Source organism: Micromys minutus (assembly GCF_963924665.1).
Source record: "Micromys minutus genome assembly, chromosome: 5".
In the NCBI taxonomy this organism is placed as follows: domain Eukaryota; kingdom Metazoa; phylum Chordata; class Mammalia; order Rodentia; family Muridae; genus Micromys; species Micromys minutus.
The window spans coordinates 49,486,039-49,506,285 of record NC_137974.1 but is presented as its reverse complement, the minus strand read 5'-3'; the positions used below and the strand labels follow the sequence as shown (position 1 = coordinate 49,506,285).

The window sequence follows — 20,247 nt, the reverse complement described above, 5'->3', positions numbered from 1 at the left end:
ACAAAACCTCCCTGTGTCTTGCTGGCTGTGGTCTGTTGGTCTCCTCTGCCCTTCAAGTAGTCTTTGGAAGCTTTCAAGCATAATCCTGGTGATGAGAAGCAGGGATTTTGTCTTAGCTTTAGATAGAGGACAGTTTGCAGGCATGATCTTTCCTGACCTCCCCTTTCAGAGCACTGGGTAGAGAGAATGGAGTTGGGTGCAGTCCCTGAAACCACTTATCTTTCAGGGAGCCCTGCCCAGCTGTCTCTGCACTTTCCCTTTGGGACCTGAGGAACCAGGCACTGAGAAGGGTCCCTGGGGTTCATGTTCCCATGGATGTGGCCACACTTGTCACTAAGGGCTGCCTCATGGAAGCCTCCCATTGGGGGTATGGGCCTGACTTGAGTGTGTGTAGCTAACATTGAGTAGAAAGTAGGGGCCAGGCCTGGGTGAGTAGTCAGTGCCAGGGGTTCTGAGGCAGAGTGGCAACCTGTAAAGCTCCTGCGATCAGAATCAACCAGGGAGATGGCCTAGCAGGTGAAAAGTGCTAGTCCCAAAGCCAAGTGCGGATACTTAAGTAGTCTGAGCCAAATGTGCTTGTGGGTCAGCAGAAACAAAGACTCCCCATTCTCCAAAGTTGCCCTCAAATTGTATTAAACCATGCCTTGCTAAAATAATTACCAAAGTCCACATGATACAGTAGCAGCTGCCACTTGTAGATGAAGTTGGTTTCCCTCCAGCTGTGCTAGGTACCTGTCTGCCCATAGGGACCCTGTTAGCACCAGGGACTCACCGAAAGTCTGGGTCCTGTGCTGTGAGAAGGGAGGCAAGATGTTGGCCCTGTCCTACCTAGCTCATTGCAGACTCTCAATGACTGAACAGCACTTGGCAAAGATGCTTTCAGGGGCTTCTTCAGCCAATATCTAGGGGAGAAGACATAAGATCAAAGATGGAGCCCATGGCAGGAGCTATATTCCAGCCCCTTGAGGTGAGCCCTGATACAAGCAGGTTTGCTGTATTGAGTGTCATCCCATGTCCTATGACTGGGTATGGGGGCGGGGCAGGAGTGAGCCTTGGGGACCCCATAGGTCCAGGGAACAGAATGCAGCCTCCCATGCTTGCTTCCCACAGGGTTCCAGAGCGTCACAGCTACACAGGTGTCAGTTGGAGACCCCATTGTAGCTTTCAGAAACTGGAAGCACATTCACTGGCTCACACCTATAATCCTAGAGCTCTGAGGTAAGAGGATTACATGAGTTCAAGGCCAGCCTGGGCTACACGAACCCTCTAAGGAGATGGAATCTGGAGTTAATCCCACCCCTACTCCTGATTTCGTAGTGGACAAAGTTGAAAACCACAAGCTCGCCATATGAGGCTTGGGGCTCACTTCTGGGTACCCACATTTCGCAGAAGGTTTTTTTGCTGGTAAAATGTCAGGACGGGCTCACATAGGGTGTAGTGTGTCTCTAGGCGCTTTCGGATGGCTGGCTCTGAATCATCTGCCCGGTGCTCCAGCTGTCCTCGTCGTAGCACTCTGCGCACCATGGTCTCCATGGAGCAGTCAAACACTATGACTATGTTGGGGGCCCTACCCACCTAGGAAGCAACCAACAGAAACCTAGGTGAGAGCCTTGCACCCATTTCTGAGAGGCACCAGACCTCTGTGCTCTACTTTGTAAAGTGCTGTGCATGTGCTCATGGAGGCCAGAAAAAGACGACAGGTCCCTGGGAGCCACCTACATTGATGCTAAGAACTGAACTCAAGTCCTCTGCAAATAGCAATACACACTCTTGTAAACACTTTTGGGCCAAATATAGTTGGCTCATGCCTTTAAATTCCAGCGGTCCAGAGGTAAAGGCAGGAAGAGCTCTGAATTCGAAACCCAGTCTGGTCTATGGAGCGACTTACTTGGGGGTTGGTTTGTTGGTTGGTTTTGTTTGTTTTTTTAAAACAGTGCCTTGAACTTTCAGAGACCTGCCTGCCTCCTCCTCCCCAGAGCTTGGATTGAAGGTGAATGCCACAATGCTGAGCCATTTCCCCAGGCTGCAACCTTGTTGAGGCAGGGTTTCTACAAGTCAGCTAGGCTGGCTGACCAGTGAGCTGCAGGGATCCTCCTGGCTCCCCATTCAAGAGCTCAGATCAAGCATGTACACCACACCCAGATTCCCATGTGGCTCTGGGGATGGAATTCAGGTTCACACACTTGCAGGGTTAGCAACTTTGCTGACCTAGCCATATCCTGTACCCCTTGGTTTACTTTTTGAGACAGTCCAATCATGGAACTCCTGATCCTGCTGCCTCTAATGCTGGAGTTCCAGGTGTGCACAGCCACAGTGGATGTGTTCTTTTCTGTTTTACTTATTTACTATTATTTATTTAGAGACCAGACTGTTTTATATTCCTAAATCTAGCCTCAAACATCCTTCCTGCCTCAGCATCCTATGTGCTGATACCATAAATCCTTTTATTTATTTTTTTGGATAGGGTCTCATTATATATCCCTGAAACTGATCATGTAGATCATCAGGCTGGCCCTGAACTCAGACCAGATGCTGGGATTAACTGTATGTATGCTGCCTTACCCGGTTCTTTTTTGAATAGGGTCTCATGAAGCCCAGGCTGTCCTGGAATTCCCTATGTAGCACAGGATGACCCTGAATCCCTGGTCCTCCATCTCCCCAGTTTCAGTGCTGGGATGATGGGTATGTACCACCATGCTTAGTTTCTTGCTTCCAGTGGGGAGTTAGGGACATCACCAAAGTCCCTTACCCCACAGTCTTGAGTTGACACAAATGGGGGTTTTACTTCTACACTTCTAAGCCCTAGGGCTCAATAGAGCCCAGGGATTCAAATATGGGAAGTGAATTCTCTGTCCTTTGAGCCTAGTTCCACCCAGTCTGAGGCTTAATTTGCAGTGGTGGGTAGAGCATGAAGGTTCTCTCTCCCTCAGCCCCCCCCCATAGGCAGCAAAGTCACCTGCTGCCTGGACATCTGACAGTTGTGTCACCTGCATGTATGGTTCTGGTACTTCATTCCTTTTCTTTATTAGTATTGGAAGGAGGGGAGGCATGTATGAAAGTCAAAGGATAACTGTGGAAGTCTGCTCTTTTCCATTTTTAGGTGGATTTCAGGGATAGAACTTGGGGTTTTCAGGCTTAGCAGCAAGCACTTTTACCTGCTGGCCTCGTTTCATTCTTTTTAAAGATAGTTTTTAAACATATATATCTGTGCTACACAAGAGTGCTGTTGCCAACAGAGGCCAAAAGCAGAAGCTGCACATGGAGCTATGCAAGTGGGTGCTGGGAATTGAACCAGGTCTTCTGGAAGATCACTGAGTGCTACTAACTACTGAGTCAACTTTCCAGTCACTCACTTTCTCCCTCTTTCTCCCTCTTTCTTCTTTTTGTCCTCTTGAGACAGGGAGTCTTCTCTGTGTAGCTCTAGTTGTCCTAGAACTTTGTGGACCAGGCTGGCCTTAAAGAGATCCACCTGCTTCTGCTTCCTGAATGCTGGGATTAAGGCGGACTGCCATCATGTCCAGCCCTGTTTTATATAAAGATGCTTGCCCTGTACACTTCCTCACAGAATGGAGACCATAGGCTCCACACTGGCAGACAGGTATTTCCTTAATACCACAGGCTCAGACATCCTAGATAAGAGAATCGACTTGACATCAGTTCTGTAATTGCCCAAAGCTGCCCACATCCTCTACACCTTACCTGTAGATGACTCAGAGCACCAGATAAAATAGCCACAGTGCTTATTGTCAAAGCAAGTTTGTATGTGTCTGGTATAATATATCTACTTCCATGTATTTACTCTGTCCATGTCACACATGTTAGGACATGTTAGTGCATGTATGGAGGTAGAGAACACCCTACAGGTGTCAGTTCTCTCCTTCCAGCATGTGGGCTCAGGACACAAACTCATGTTCTCAGGCTTGGCTACCCTAGCAGGCCCTACCCACTGCTTCTGGTCTGAGCTTCATTACGTGTTTGGATATGGGACTGGTAATGAGCCAGGGCCAGCATATCTATATGCATCTCGCAACCCAAGACAGAAGTGTCCACAGTGCATCCCTGAACCACACCAAAACGCCAGCTAGGCAGTGGTGGCCCACTCCTTTAATGCCAGCACTAGAAGGCAGAGGCAGGTGGATCTCTTGAGTTTGAGCCCAGCCTGGTTTACAGAGTCAGTTATAGAGCCAGAGCCACACACAGAAACACTGTCTCGGAAAAAAAGTCCTGTGTGGGTATCCTAGAGTGTACCCATGTACCCAAATACAGTGAGTGCATAGTTAGGGCCACTGCATGGCTCAGTGATAGAGTACTTATTCTTGGAGAGGACCTAGATTTGATTCCCAGCATACACACAATGGCTCACAACCATCCTAAGTTTAGTTCCGGGGATCTGATGCCATGTGCACAGCTAGACCTTAAAAGGGCACCAGGCATAACTGTGGTAGACATACATATATACAAGCAAAACACTCACATGCATACATTGAAATATCAAAAAAGCAAGTAATTGGGACCAGAGTGGTTAACGCAGTCCTGAGTTCAATTCTCAGCAATCACATGGTGGTCCACAAACATCTGTAATGGGATCTGATGCCCTGTGGTGTGTCTGAAGAGAGCGACAGTGTATGCATATACATTAAATAAATAAAATATTTTTTAAAAAAAGAAAAAGAAAAGGGATAAAGAGCAAGAAATTAACTGTTACCTGTCCAGCCTGCTGTGGTGATGTGTTCTTAGCTTTCAGGAAGATTGCAGGGACTTCTAGGCCAGCCTGGCTACATAGAGAGACACTGTCTCCAGAAAGAAAGCAAAAAGCAGCCAGCCAGCCAGGGCTGCCTCACTTCTGTTACCCCAGCATCAGGGAGGTGGAGGCAGAAGCATCCTCAGCTCAGGGTCATCTTGGATACTTAGAGATGGAGGCTAGCCTGGGCTACAGAAACGTTCTGTGAAGTGAGGCTACTACTCCATCCTGACTTCTAGCCCACAGTTCCCTTTGGGTTACACAGTTTAACATTTTAAGAAATTGTGATCAGTATTTAAACGGGGTGGAGGGGGGCACTTCTGCAGCACAGCTCTCAGCTTCCCATAAACTCTACTGGCTTGGTAACGTGGGTCCTGCACATCCCCATAGCAACAGCAGTGTGAATGCTTCCTAAGCCCATTGGCAACACTCTCCGTGGTTAGATTCACCCTCTGGAATCTTCCATAGGCTTACACCATCGGCAACCCAATTTCTTCATTCATGTGTTTGTGTGTGTGTGTGGCAGCCAGAGGTCAGCCAGCATGAGGGCCTTGTTCAGTTTCTATTGTTAGTTTGTTTGAGACAGGGTCTTTTTATGGAATTCCCAGCTGAACTCCAAACGTAGCTTAGGCTGGCCCAAAAATCACAGTCCTCCTGCCTCATAGGATCCCAGTGCTGGGGTGACAGGCATGTACCTCCACGCTCAGCTTCTGACATTACTAATGCAGAAAATAAATCACATGTGCAGGTTGGGCAGAGCATGGTAGATGGAGGGCTCGCCAAGCATGCCCAAGGCCCTGATTTCCATCCTCAGCATATAAACTAGGTGTAGTGGTACAGCCCTGCCATCTCAGCACCCCAGAGGTGGAGGCAGGAAGAGTAGTTCAAGGTCAGCCTCTACTATGTTATGGAGTTTGAGACCAGCTTAGGCTGTATGAAATCTGAAGGAAACAGGAGATGGAGGTGGGGCTCAGGAGAGGAAGGAAGAAAGGCTGAGTCTCCCAGCCACAGGTCCTCCATCCATCACTAGGGCTGTATGGCGAGTGGGGAGGGTGTTCTGGAGCCTCCACTCAGGTAGCACACACCCTAACAGGCGCTCCGGTTCTAGAGGATCTTGTCACTCACAATCCGCTCAAACTCTTTGGCCTGTTCCAGCTCTCTGGGGAAGCCATCGATGAGGAAGCCACGGCTCTTTGGATAAGACAACAAGTTGTCACTAACCATGTCCAGAATGAGACCCTGGGAAGGAAAGGGTATAGACTCAGGATCCACCTCTCCAGAGAGGCCAGGGGTTATAAAGGCCATTCAGTTTGGAGCCCTTTGTAAGACAGAGAAGCAGGTGCCCCAGAAGTTAGAGATGTAGGATCCCCTGGAGCTGGATTTACAAGCTGTTGTGAGCCACCTGGGAACTGAACCTGTGTCTACAGAGCAGTTAAGTCTAACAGCTGAGCCACCTCCCCAGCAACTAGGCATGTAGCCCAAGCTGTCCCTGAATTCAGAGACTCCCCTGTGTCTGACTCCCGAGTGCTTGGCTCTTTTTCTTTCCTTTATTCCGAACCCTTATACACCCATACACCAAGGCCTCACAAATGCTAGGCAAACCCTTGTTCTCTGAATGAGACTCACAGACTCCTCATACTTTGTTTTAGAGACAGAGTCTCACATAGCCAAGCTCGTTGGAAACTTGCACTGTTCTTAGACTCAGATATCCTCTTGCCTCTCCCTCCCCAAAGTTGGGATGAAAGGTGTGCCAAGTTCAGTGACCTTCTTCTTGCCTTCACCTTCCTGAGTGACAGGCTTGCCCCACTCTGTCCATCAGATATCTTAAGACTCTGATAGCTTATATTACCTGACATACCATCAATCTAATTCTAGATACATGGTTATGCTCTGCTGTATAGGGAAGGAAGTGTATCCCTGTGTAGCAGTTTGCTTCCTGGACATTTTCAGTAGGGTCCATCGAAAACGTGGGCAAGCAGTTTGTGGATACAGCAGCTGATGTGCTTAATTTACTTACCTAGGGTCCATGTAACCCAGGCTGACCTCACATTCCCCATCCTGTCTCAGCCTCCCAGGTTTGGGGATGGCAGGTGTTTGCTACTTTGTCTGGCTTTCTTCTTCCCTCCCTTTCCCCCCTCCTTTGTCACCCCTCTCCCTTGCCTGATATAGCCCCTGACATATCCCAGGGTTAAGACAGGGTTTCTGTGTGGCCTCAAACTCACTTTATAGACCAGACTGGCCTAGAGCTCCCAGAACCCCTTCTTCCTATGCTTTCCCAAGTGCTGGGATCAAAGATGTGTGTCACCACTGCCTGGCCAGGCTATACTGTTATACATTTACCATCTAAATAAAGGTATTAGATCTCTTTATTATTTATATAGTTGGGGAAGGATAGTGCATGTGCCATTCACAGGATTGAATTCAGGCTGTAAGGCTTGGCTGCAAAATGTCTTCATCCCAATGTGCCATCTGTGGCCCCTGGCATGGACTGGACTTGTCTATGCAGTCAAGGATGCCTTGAAACTCCTCATCCTCCTGACTCCACCTCCAGAGGACTGGGTTGCCCAGCATGTACCCAGTTTCTGCATTGCTGGAGATGGGACCCAGGACTTTTTTATTTGTATGTGTATCTGTACACATGTGTGTGAGTGTGTGCAGAGCCCTCAGAAGCCAGAAGAGAGTACCAGAAACCCTGGAAATAGTTAACAGATAGTTGTGAGCTCTCATTTGGGAAACAAATCCTCTGGACAGGGGAAGCCAGTGTCCTTAACCCTCACATCATCACAGCATTGTCAGATAAGAACAGTGTTAGTGGACTGGACAGATGGCTCTGGTTAAGAGCACTGACTGTTCTTCCAGATGTCCTGAGTTCAATTCCCAGTAACCATATGATGGCTCACAACCATCTATAATGGGGTCAGATGCCCTCTTCTGGTGTGTCTGAAAACAGTTACAGTGTACTCATAAAATAAATAAAATCTTTTTTTAAGTGTTACTGCAGCAAGGCAGTGGCTGGGCCACAAGACCTGGGCTTCTTGGGGACTGTCTGGTTGAGTCCCCTTCTGTGAACTCTCACCGTGGGTACCAGGAGTCCCTGCTGCATGATGTTCTGGATCTGCCGGCCCCTCTGAGTGCTTCTCTGAGCCTCTTCCCGCAGCAGTTGGCCCAGTTCCACGTGGTAGAAGCCATATTTCATAGCCATGTTTCTGCACTGGGTCCCTTTTCCGCAGCCAGGCCCCCCCACCACAAAGATGATCAGGGGATACTTCAGGATGTCTATGGTGTTCAGGGAAGAAAGGGGGTGCTAGTGCGAGTCTAAGAGACCCTGGCCTCACTGAAGGCTCCCTCTGTTGGATTTTCCTGAGCAGGGCACAGGTGATTTGCACAAACATCTATAAAGTGCCTTAGCGACTCTATCACCGGATTTTACAGATAATGAAAGAGGAAGGCCCTCAGACTCACCCAGTACTACCCTGCTCTGCCCAACATGGGGTCTTTTCTATCCTACCTGCTTGCAGCTCTATTCATACAACCCCTGAGTTAGGATAACGCTTCCCTGCCCTTCCCTCTCCTCCACACTCAGTGATGTTTTTTTGTTCTTTGTTCCTTTCAACTTCATTTGGTCTTCCTAGCCAGCCTCTGTAACTCAAAATGCACTCTCCTCGAAAGTGAAGAAATGAATGCCTCAGCTACCAGAAACACCTGTGGAGTCAGTTGTTTATGGTTCTGTAAAGCTTGTCACGGAATCAGCCTCTATCATCCCTCTCAGGTTCAATATCTGTGCCTGCCTTGCCCCTCTGCTTAATCAACTCCCCTGCATCCCGCAGGCCCCCTTTCTCTGATCCCTCCCTCCAGAATTGTACTTTGCATGTCTGACAATGGCTCCTCTACTCAAGATATATGCCAAAGACAACAACCAATGATGGGGTAAGAGCATGCGCAGATGCGTTCCTGCCATGCAAGGGTTGGTGTGCACACCCAGGTGGTGGGGATACCTGCCCACCTCCCCCTTCCGTTGCCCCATGAAAACCACTACCCCACGTTGTTACCCTTCTCCTGGGGCCTTAAAGCTCTGCCCAGCTGGGGCAGCGTGGACTCGCACAGACCCATCCCGCCCGTAATGCCGGGGTAACGATGGGGCCTGGTCTCCACCCTGCACCGACCCTTCGGCTCCGTTTTACGTCACAAGGGACTCATTTTGCAAGATCCTCGGGATCCCCAGACTCCAGGACACAAAGAAAACGGAATCTCAGACCCACCCCAGAAGAGCCGGGAAAGACTCTCCACAGAGCGGGCCTCGGTTGCCTAGGCAACGCGGCCTCCGCTCCCGCTTCTTGGACACATTTACGCTTGCGCAAAAGTACCGAGGACCCGCCCATCAGAAGACTCATCCCACCCTACCCAGGATGCTCCATGTTGCCTGCGTTAGACGTCACGACGGAACGTGTCCACACGTGGTTCAATTATCCGTGCTGAGAACACCGTCAGAAGGCCGCTTTATTTTTCTCAGAAGCTGGGAAACACATAGCTAGGTACAGCGGTAGCTCTGGTCTCGGTGTTGCAGTTCTACTTCCGGGTCAGGCTGTGACGCGTGCGCAGAGTATTAGGTCTCTTTTTTCTCATCTTCCAGCATTCTCGGAGACTGAAGGGTTTGGAAGTCCAAAGCACAGGATCACATTAACGTGACAATCAAGAAAGGTGCCTTCCCTGGGACCAAGGGACACAACAAAGACCATCCAGGTCTGGCCGACCTGGTGCAGCTTGAGCAACGGCCATGGCGGCCCTCGTGAGTATGAATGAGGTGGGGATGGAGGTATCGCAAGACAGATCCCGTGCCCTCTCCTCGCCTTACAGACCTCTGCTCTCTTGCAGGGCTCCAGCAGCCAGAATGTCACCGAGTACGTCGTCCGAGTCCCTAAGTAAGTCTCCCTCCACCCACACTTTATAACCTCGGCCTTGTGTTCCCCTGCCACACTTGGCCCTGCTGCTGCGTCCAAGACATAGTTACACCTTGTTAGTTAATGTCAGGGTCGGTGACTTTGCCCTGTTTCAGACTGGTCAGGCCAGACATGATGGCTGCCTTTAATTTCAGCACTTGGGAGGGAAGCAGAAGCAAGAGAATTTCTTTGAGTTCGCAGTCAGCCAGGTCTATATAGTGAGTTCCAGACCAGCCAGTGAAGACCTGTCTCAAAATAAAACGAAATTCCAAACTGGTCACAGGTGATACACATCCTGTTTTCTGTGCCAAGTGCCATGTCCCTCAATTTCTAACTTTATCTTAGGTGGGTATGTGCTAGGCAAGCATTCCACCACTGAGCCATACCCAGCCTCCTTTTATTTTTTGTTTATTTTGAAGACAAGAGTCCTACTATGTAGTCTAGCTGGTTTGACCAGGCTGGCTTTGAACCCACTAATACCCACCCACCTCTATCCCTTGCTGAGTGCCCTCCTCTCTACATAGTGGTTCTCTACACCTTTGTTTTTTTTTTTTTTTTTTTTTTTTTTTTTAACATTTATTTATAGTTATCTATGTATGAATGTTTGTATATGTGTATATGTATGTGCTCTAAGAGTGCTTGGGGCCCATGAATCTTATCTGGTGGGGTTGGATGAGACGATCTTGATTCCTTAAAAAAAGAAAACAAAACAAAACTGGAGCATTGGTTCTCAACCTGTGGGTTGCCTAAGACTATCAGAAAATAGATATTTACAGTTATGAACTAACAACAAAAATAATTTTGTGGTTGGGTCACTACAGCTTGAAGAGCTGTATTAGAGGATCATAACTTTAGGAAGGTTGAGAACCACTGTTCTGGAGTTTTTATGAGTTCCCAGAATTACCTCTAGCCAAGGGTGTAAATCATAGATTGTTGACTGAATAACCAATAGATTGAATACTTTCTTGCCCATTCCAGGAACACAACCAAAAGATACAATATAATGGCTTTTAATGCAGCTGATAAAGTCAACTTTGCTACCTGGAACCAGGTAAGTGTGTGATTCTGGGTGGCTGGGGCAGAGACCTACCCCTGGGCTGGTGACTCTACAGGAATAACTTTACTGAAACAATGGTGTCCACACCTGCATGCAGTTCCAGCCAACTTGTGATTCCAGTCATTTGATGGCCGAGGCAGAAAGACTGGGTGTTTTAGACCAGCCTGTGCTACATAAAGCCTATCTCAAAGAAAAGAAAAAGCATGCCTGAGAATATGGTTCGGTTGACAGAGCACCGGCCTAGCATATAGGAAGCTAAGTTGGACCACCAGCGCCATATATACTGGGTATAGTGGCACATGCCTGTTCTCCCAGCGTGGGAGAGGGGTAAGATCTCAAACTGAAGGCCATCCTTGGCTACATAGCTTGAGTGAAGCCCAGAATACATAGGCCATGTCTTAAAAAGTTGACTCAGTAAGCAAAGAAGTGGCTCCAAGTGTGTCCTCAGGCCTCACAAGAGGCAGGCCATGTCATGTACAACCTCCAGGAAAACAAATATATTTTAAGAAGTTTGGAGTTTTTGTTTTTAAGATAAAGCTGGCCATAGTGGCACATACCTTTTTTTTTCTTAATGTATGTATACGAGTATTCTGTACCTGTCTCCAGACACACCAGATCCCGTTACATTACAGAGGTTGTGAGCCACCATGTGGTTGCTGGGAATTGATCTCAGGACCTCTGGAAGAGCAGTCAGTGCTCTTAATGACTGAGCCGTCTCTCCAGCCCAAGTGACACATACCTTTAATGCCAGTTCTTGGGCAGCAGAGTCAGTGGGTCTCTGACTTCAAGGCCAGCCTGATCTGCATAGTGAGTGTCAGAGCAGACTGACTATATAGTGAGACCCTGTCTCCAAAGGATAAAACCACACCACAAGATGGGTACAGCCATGGGTACTGTAATCCCAGCACCAGGGAGGTAGAGACAGGAGGATCATAAGTTTGAAGCCAGCCTGGGCTACATAACAGAAATCTCTAGATAATACTAATAAAAAAATTTAAAGGCCAAAGTTTCAAACTATCCACTATTCTGGGTGCCATTTTAAAATGTCACTATCTCCATATTGTCTGGGTTGTTCCTGAGCCTTCCTCGGGTGGTCACTATTCATCTCTGTACCTGTCAGCGTGATCTCATGGACCAGGCTGGTTTACTCTTAAAAGTCCCACATTCCCTGTGAACAGTGTGTGTGTGTGTGTGTGTGTGTGTGTGTGTGTGTTCTCGAGTGTGCGCACACACTCGCGCACATGCATCAGGTATCTTCCATAGCCATTCTCCACCTTATTATTTCAATGACATCTGTTGGGCCACAGATGTGTGAGGGATACAGTTCGGAGATCGGAGAAGACTGCTGGAGTCAGTTCTCACCTGACAGGTGGTTCCGGGGCTTGAACTCAAGCCTCAGGCTTGGCAGCAAGTACTGTCCTTTAGCTTTTTCAGTTTTGAGTCTGAGTATCTAGCTGAACCTGGGGCTTGCTGAACCGTGGGTTCCAGGGATCCTCCTGTCTACACCTCTCTACTGGGATCTCAGATGCATACTGCCATGTCCAGCTTTGTGGGTACTGGGGGTCTGAATTCCTGATCCTTATGCTTGCAAGGCTGAACCGTCTCCACAGCCCTCTCCTGGGCAGAGAGAACAGGTGTTCACAGCCCTGGCCTTCATGCCACATGGAGAGTCTGCTGGGAGCACATGAAGCCCAGCACAGGGAGGGAGAAGAGCATTCCTGCTTCTCCCCCAGGCACGGCTAGAGCGAGATCTGAGCAACAAGAAGATCTACCAGGAAGAGGAGATGCCAGAGTCTGGTGCAGGCAGTGAATTCAACCGTAAGCTGAGGGAGGAGGCGCGCCGGAAGAAGTACGGCATCGTTCTAAAGGAGTTTCGGCCTGAGGACCAGCCCTGGCTACTCCGTGTCAATGGCAAATCAGGGAGGAAGTGAGTGGTGCTGATGGTGGGAAGGGTCCAGACTTCGTCCCTTACACATGCATACTTTAGAGGCATCTTTCTCAAGTCTATTCCCAACAGGATGGGGGTCCCAGGACTACCTCCCTTATCAAAGTTTAATCACCTGGATACTGTTAGCCTGAGTGTGGCCTGGAGATAGGGCATGGACACTTGGGATCACTTGGGAGAGGATACTCCATTGCAAAGAAGGCGGAGTCTGATAAAGCCAGTGACGAGTGCCCTGTGCATAGTTATCCCATGAACTGATAGCTGGTGCCTATATGGTGTAGGACCCTGGGTAGCCATGGTGGGTTATAGGCTGGGAGCAGGATACACAGTGCAACATGGCCCAAAATCTGGCAGCAGCTGTGAGGATGATGGCCACCAGGTGGCAAGGTAATGTTTGGGCTAATGAGATGGTAGTCATGCCTCTGTCCTAGTCATTCCCTAAGGAGCCCAAATATGGGTACTGTAGAGGAGCTGCATGGAGTGCAGGCAGGCCCTGTGGGTGGGACCCTGACCTAACCTAGGCTCTTCACAGGTTCAAGGGCATAAAGAAAGGCGGGGTAACAGAGAACACGGCCTACTACATCTTCACACAGTGTGCCGATGGTGCCTTTGAGGCCTTCCCTGTGCAGAACTGGTACAATTTCACACCGTTGGCCCGACACCGCACACTCACTGCTGAGGAAGCAGAAGAAGAATGGGAGAGGTGAGCCAAAAGTGGTTGTTACAATGTGTACACCCTTGGAGCTGGCAGCTGTCTGCTCAGTGCTTGCTTGGGCAGACCTGTCTCACATGCTTGAGTCTTTGGCCTGGGAGCTAAGTGAAGGCTAGTACCACAGATAGGCACAGCCTGGGGGTTCAGGGAGGCACCTCCTAATGGCAGCTGCCTCAGTTTTAGCCTGGGAGGTAGAGACAGAAAGACAGGTGCCAGGAAGCTGGGATAGAGAGACTGGGATATACAGTGTAAGATGTCTTGTACACCTGCTGAGGAGGGGACCTCTGCTCAGAGAGGGTTGTTGGAATTTATGTGGTTGGTGGGTTTGCTTTGTGCTTCCTACAAGCCTGGGCCAGTGCAGTTTCTCAAGGGGCTGGGATTGAAATGTCAAAAGCAAGGGCTTGAGAATGGCTCAATGGTTAAGAGCACTGACTGCTCTTCCAGAGGTTCTGAGTTCAAATTCTAGCAACCACATGGGGGCTCACAACCATCTGTAATGGGATCTGATGCCCCCTTCTGGTGTATCAATACAGCTACAGTGTACATATATAAATAAAAATTAATAAATAAATCTTTTTCTGAGAGAAATGTCAAAAGCAGCTCCTCTTGTTATGTTTAGTTTTGTTCTGGGCATGCATAGGTCCATGGATGCTCCTTGTCTTCTCTAATCCTTGAGATAAATTAACTATGGGGGTAGTGTATGTGCATACCTGGTACCTTAGCACACGGATGGTAGAAGCAGGAGGATCAGGAGGTCAGGTCCATCTTTTGTTGTATTAAGATTGAGGCCAGTTTTGGTTATACAAGATTTGGTTTCAAAACACTCCAGAACTTGCCAGAAAATAGTACATGCTATTTTTTTAAAGACTTATTTATTACATATAAATACACCATAGCGGTCTTCAGACACACCAGAAGGGGGCATCAGATCCCATTACAGATGGTTGTGAGCCACCATGTGGTTGCTGGGAATTGGACTCAGGACCTCCGGAAGAGCAGTCAGTGCTCTTAACCACTGAGCCATCTCTCCAGCCCTGGTATATGCCTTTTATCTCAGCACTTTGGTGCACAGGCAACAGGATCTCTGAGTTTGAGGACTGGTGTATATTCCAAGTTCCAGCCCAGTTAAGTCACATAATGAAATCCTGTTTTAAGGAATTTTCATTGGGCCAAGGCTGATGGTGCACATCTTTAACCCCAGCACTCCAGGATGCAGAGGCATGAGGATTTGTGAGTGCAAGGCCAGCCTGTTCTACAGAGTGAGGTCTACGGTGGCCAGGACAATAGAGAGATCCTGTCTCACAAAAAACAAACAACAACAACAAATACCAACCAACCAAATCCCCCTCACAAAAAACCCAAAAAATTATTTAGCTAGCCACTGTGAAGGCTGGATCTACCTGGAACAGACCCTGAGTCTGGAGGAGCTAATGTGCACATGGGCCTGAGGTCACCTCAGGGCTCAGCCTATATTGTTAGAAGATTTGTGGAGTGTGAAGTGACCCAGGCTGCCTGCCCTGCCCTGCCCTGCCCTTTCTTCTGTTGCAGGTTGTGCCATGGGGCTCAGGTCAACATCCTGCAGGGTCTTTCTCCTCTAACCTCTGTACAGAGTGCCTGTCTTAATGAGGCTACCCTATCATGCCCATCTGAGTGTCCCATTCATTATCCACCATCCTCCTTGCCCAAGCAGCTCTTTGCTGTTCCCTACTCCTCACCACCCCTGCCACACAAAGTACTTAGTCATGTGTCCCCTTGTGCAGGAGGAACAAGGTCCTGAACCACTTCAGTATCATGCAGCAGCGGCGGCTCAAGGACCAGGACCAGGATGAAGATGAGGAGGAGAAGGAGAAGCGCAGCCGCAAGAAACCTAGTGAACTTCGCATTCATGACTTGGAGGATGACCTGGAAATGTCCTCTGACGCCAGTGATGCCAGTGGAGAAGAGGGTGAGTGGGCCCAGGGGTAGCAGAGACAAGGCCATATTGAGTTAACACCACCTGGGAAGCTCAGGAAGTGAATGGCACCTTTACAGAATTCCCATGGGATCAGTTTGTTTAAATGTTTCAAGGTTGCTGTGCTGCAGGTCACATGGGCCTGGCTGGTTACAGGTATAGGCTTTTTTGGATGTCAGTACTGGTGGAGGAGGTGAGGACAGTGAGCTGAGGTACTTGCACAGGAAGGTAACCCTTCTACTTTCTCTAAGAATTGGCTCAACCTGGGTGACCCTCCCTGTCAAGATATAGCACATGAAAAGACATGGTGTGCTTGCTGTGATCCAGAACTCCGGTCTGAGGCAAGAGAATTCCAGCCCTAGCTTTGAAAAATGAAAAAGCAAGATGGTGATAGCACACACCTTTAATCCCAGCAGCTGGAGGTCAAGGGTGGTGGATCTCTGAATTCAAGGTAGTCGGTCTATAGAGTATGTCCAGAACAGCCATAGACAGACAAAGAAACCCTGTCTATAAAAACAAAAACAAGCAGAAACTCCCCAAACTCCACACAACAACATGAGTAGGTGTTGGGAATGTGGTTAGGAGTGGAGCTCATGCCTAGAATCCCCTTTGGGTCACAGGGGTCACATATCAGATAACTTGTATATTAGATATTTACATTACAATTCATAACAGTAGCAAAAGTACACTTATGAAGAGCACCAAAAATAATTTTATGGTTGGGGGCTACCACAACATGAAGAACTATGTTAAAGGGTCCCACCCAGCATTAGGAAGGTTGAGAAGCACAGGCCTGGGTTACATGCTCTCCTCTACCTCTGTCCCTCTCTTGCCTGAGGTTTCTCTGTGTCCCCCCCCCCTGCCTGTGGGACACTTTATATTTATGTACTATTTAAGGTCACGCTCTCCTTCCTCTGTCCCTCCTTTGCCTGAGGGACACTTTCTATTTATGTGCTATTTAGACGGCAATTCAGTAGCAGTAAGAATCCTCAGAAAGCTGGCTAAAGGTGGCACCAGGTCTGTGACCCTAGTACTCAAGAAGCTGATGCAGTGGACTGGGGAGATGGCTCAGCAGTTAAGAGCACTGTCTGTTCTTGCAGAGGTCCTGAGTTCAATTCCCAGCAATCACATGGTGGCTCACAACCATCTGTAATGGGATCTGATGCCCCCTTCTGGTGTGTCTGATAGCGTACTCATATATACAAAATAAATAAATAAATTTTTTTTAAAAAAAATGAAGAAGCTGATGCAGGAAAATTAATTTAGGGTAAGGCTGGACTACAAATCAAGGCTTCATATCAGAAGTAATTACATGTGTGTTTTCTCTGTAGAGCTAGACAGCCATCACCATGATGACTTGGAATAATTTCAGATCTGTCTTAGGGTTACAATTGCCATGATGAGACCAAAGCAAGTTGGGGGGAACAGGATTTATTCGCCTTCCACTTCTGCATCTTAGTCCAACACAGAAGGACTGGACAGGAACTCAAGCAGGGCAGGAATCTGGAGACAGGAGCTGCTGCAGAGGTCATGAAGGGAGGTGTTTGCTGGCTTGCTCCTCATGGCTTGCAAGCCTGATTTCTTATAGAACCCAAGCCCACCAGTCTAGGGATGGGACCACCCACAGTGGGCTGGGCCCTCCCACATCAGTCACTAATTAAAAAACATAGCTTACAAGCTTGCCTACAGCCTGATCTTATGGAGAGGTTTTCTCAACTGAGGCTCTCTCCTCCCTGATAACTGTGAACTTGTGTCAGGTTGACATAAGACTAGCCAGGACAAAGTTCTTGATTTCTTTCCCATTTTCTCCTGGTGACTGAATCAGCTACGCGTCCCCATAGAGCTGCTTGCTCAGATACTTTATATCATAAAGGCTTCAGATGCTATGTGAACTGCTGTCTTCCCTGTCACTGCTTGAGTATAATGATGCATGTGGCATCAGGTGTCAGGGTTTCCTGGCTAGATGGGGACTGCTGCCTGTGGGTATAGTCCCTGCCTAGAATCTCCCAGTGAGTGGGGCTGGGGATTGAGTGGAGCCCCTGCCCAGCAGTGCACAAAGATCTGGGCTCATCCAGTCTGAGCCCCTCCTATATTTTACTTCCTTTTACAGGCAGCAGAGCCTCCAAGGCTAAGAAAAAGACCCCAGTGACCAAGGCTGGCAGGAAGAAGAAAAAGAAGAAGGGCTCAGATGATGAAGCCTTTGAGGACAGTGATGATGGGGACTTTGAGGGCCAGGAGGTAGACTACATGTCTGACGGCTCCAGGTGAGGCAGGGGGTGAGGCAGAGGTGAAGCAGGGGCAGGGCAGGCCTGTGGTCACCCAAGTTCATGGTTCCCCCTTCTCTGCCCTACAGCAGCTCTCCGGATGAGACAGAGGGCAAGCCCAAAGTGCCCCAGCAGGAGGACGGCCCCAAGGGTAGGTCCCCTGGGGACCAGCCAGGGAGTGGGCATTCGCCCAGCAGCTGCTGCTTCTCACACCTGTGACCTGTGTCGCAGGTGTCGATGAGCAGAGCGAGAGCAGTGAGGAGAGCGAGGAGGAGAAGCCCCCCGAGGAGGACAAGGAGGAGGAGGAGGAGAAGAAGGTCCCTACCCCACAAGAGAAGAAACGCAGGAAAGGTGGGTGAGGCGTGCAAGGCTGGGGGTGATGATGACCAGTGTCCTGCTGTTCTTTGGACACCTGCGCACCGGTGGTGGCAGGCTTTGGCTAGGGTCTCTGCTTTTGATCTATGTCCTATGCAGACAGCAGTGATGACTCTGACAGCTCAGAAGAGAGCGACATTGACAGCGAGGCCTCCTCTGCACTTTTCATGGCGGTAAGTCAGCGCTCTCAGGGCTTAAGGGGATGACAGTCTGAGCCTTCAGACTCACACCCCAATCTCTGCAGAAGAAGAAGACACCCCCCAAGAGAGAGCGGAAGCCATCAGGGGGAAGTTCAAAGGGCACTAGTCGTCCAGGAACTCCCAGTACAGAAGCAGCAAGTACCTCTTCTACCCTGCGGGCTGCGGCCAGCAAGCTGGAGCAGGGTGAGTGCCCAGAAAAGCCTGTCCCATCCTTCTGCACACTTGGTGTCCCCGATCTGAGCCCACCTGGACCTGACATTACTCTCTCCACCAGGGAAGCGGGCAAATGAGACTCCAGCAGCCAAGCGCCTTCGGATGGACACAGGTCCCCAGAGCCTGTCTGGGAAGTCCACACCCAGCAGCGGGTACGTTCAGACAGGAGCAGGACCATACGTAGGATTGGGCTAAAGGGACTCTCGTATGACCCCAGCCTCCCTCTCTTCCCCTCCCACAGTGACGTCCAGGTGACAGAGGAAGCTGTGCGCCGATACCTGACCCGAAAGCCCATGACCACAAAGGACCTGCTAAAGAAGTTCCAGACCAAGAAGACAGGGCTGAGCAGCGAGCAGACAGTGAACGTGCTGGCGCAGATCCTCAAGCGCCTCAACCCTGAGCGCAAGATGATCGGTGATAAGATGCACTTCTCCCTCAAAGAGTGATGCCAATAAAGAGCATGCGCAGAGTGCGAGTCATCACTGCCACCCTGCCCTCCTGGAGCCTCGAGGCATCTGAGCCTCCATTCTTATAGAACACAGCCTTCCCGCCCACTGAGCTCAGTCCATCGCCAGGACCTGTCCCCTGTGCAATCTTCACCTGTTTACTTTCACCTTACCTCTCCCCTGGCTACACCCACAGCCCCTCATTGGGGGACTCTAGGCAGGCAGGGGCTCCAATCCTGAGCCATTATGTCCTAGTCCCTACTTTGGATCAGTGTGTGTTGTGTGGGCTTATGGTGGCATGCATTTGGAAATGCTCAGCTTCCAACAGTCCTCCAGGAGTGTAGGTTTGGGTTGTAGCTCAGGTGACGAGATACTGGGACTCAGACCTGCTACCCCATCCCTAGTCCTCTATTACTGTTGTAGCTGAGGATCCTCCCACCTTTACCTCTGGAGTTTGGGATGATAGGCATGTACCACTGAAGTGCATGGCTTTTACTTTGCCTTTTGAGAAAGTCTTGCAGTGTAGCCCAGGCTAGCCTGGAACTCAGTTTCCCAAATGCTAGGATGACAGTCATTTTCCCCAAATACAGCCCAGCCCACCTTTAGTGTGCAGTACTAAGCTTGGGCGCGTCCTTTAATGATTTCTGTGATCCAACCTATTCCTGGTGTTGGCACCTAGATGCTGTTTTCCAAGTGACATTCCTGGGGTCCCCCTTATCTCCTGACAGGCCCAGAGATATATCTTGTCCAGGCCAGCCAGGCGTTGCTTGGGGAGAGTGCTTTACATTCCTGGGTAGTGACAGGGCTGATTGGCCTCAGCTGCTACCTTGAAAGCTGGGCCCTGCGAAACCTCGGTGAAGGGAGGGCTTCCTCTCTCGAGCAGCTGACAGCAGTGCAAACTCAGTCCCACCACCCCTGGTTGATTGGGAATGCCTGAAAAAGGGGCTGGTCCTTAGGAATGTCCATGCTCACTGAACATCCCTGCCCGGCTGCTGGCCCTTTGAGCCAGGGTCTAAGGTGCCATCCACCCTAGGACACAGGGTGCACCTGTGTTTAAGGGCAAAGCCTTGCTGTCAAGGGAACCCAGTTCAAGTGACTTTTAAAAGCTGTTTGTTTTCCTTTATGAGAAAGGGTCTCAAGTAGCTCAGCTGGCCTTGAACTGGCGATCCTCCTTCCGCAGCCTCCCCAGTGCCGAGTCGACAGACACTTGGTATCATGCCAGTCTATGCCGTACCTTCGATGGAGCCACAGCCACTTTGTTGATGCTCAGCAAGCATTCTACAAACTCCAAACCTTGTCTTTTTAAAGATATCTTCTCTGTGTGTGTGTCTGTCTTGTGCAGCATGTGCTTGCCACCACATGCCTATAGTGGTCAGAGGACAACTTTTGAGAGTCAGTTCTCTCCT

General features: G+C 49.4%; 2 protein-coding genes across 2 annotated transcripts; one reads left to right on the top strand and one right to left on the bottom strand.

Annotated features, from left to right (window-relative positions):
- Positions 1-7: 7 nt before the first annotated feature.
- On the bottom strand, positions 8-8,851 carry LOC308420619 (adenylate kinase isoenzyme 1-like; the record flags this gene model as incomplete). The annotated part of the gene is made up of 6 exons (XM_080916751.1): positions 8-85; positions 773-902; positions 1,381-1,575; positions 5,867-5,980; positions 7,818-8,017; positions 8,791-8,851. 5 exons carry the CDS (start codon positions 8,849-8,851, stop codon positions 834-836), a joined length of 639 nt encoding a protein of 212 aa, XP_080772877.1. The 3' UTR covers positions 8-85; positions 773-833.
- Positions 8,852-9,177: 326 nt separating this feature from the next.
- Positions 9,178-18,931, top strand: GTF2F1 (general transcription factor IIF subunit 1). Its single transcript, XM_080917000.1, has 14 exons — positions 9,178-9,273; positions 9,372-9,527; positions 9,614-9,660; positions 10,657-10,729; positions 12,469-12,662; positions 13,213-13,383; positions 15,153-15,337; positions 17,454-17,607; positions 17,697-17,758; positions 17,839-17,958; positions 18,082-18,155; positions 18,227-18,365; positions 18,457-18,547; positions 18,637-18,931. The coding sequence occupies exons 2-14, from the start codon at positions 9,516-9,518 to the stop codon at positions 18,839-18,841; spliced, it is 1,527 nt and encodes a 508-aa protein (XP_080773126.1). The 5' UTR covers positions 9,178-9,273; positions 9,372-9,515; the 3' UTR covers positions 18,842-18,931.
- Positions 18,932-20,247: the final 1,316 nt, after the last annotated feature.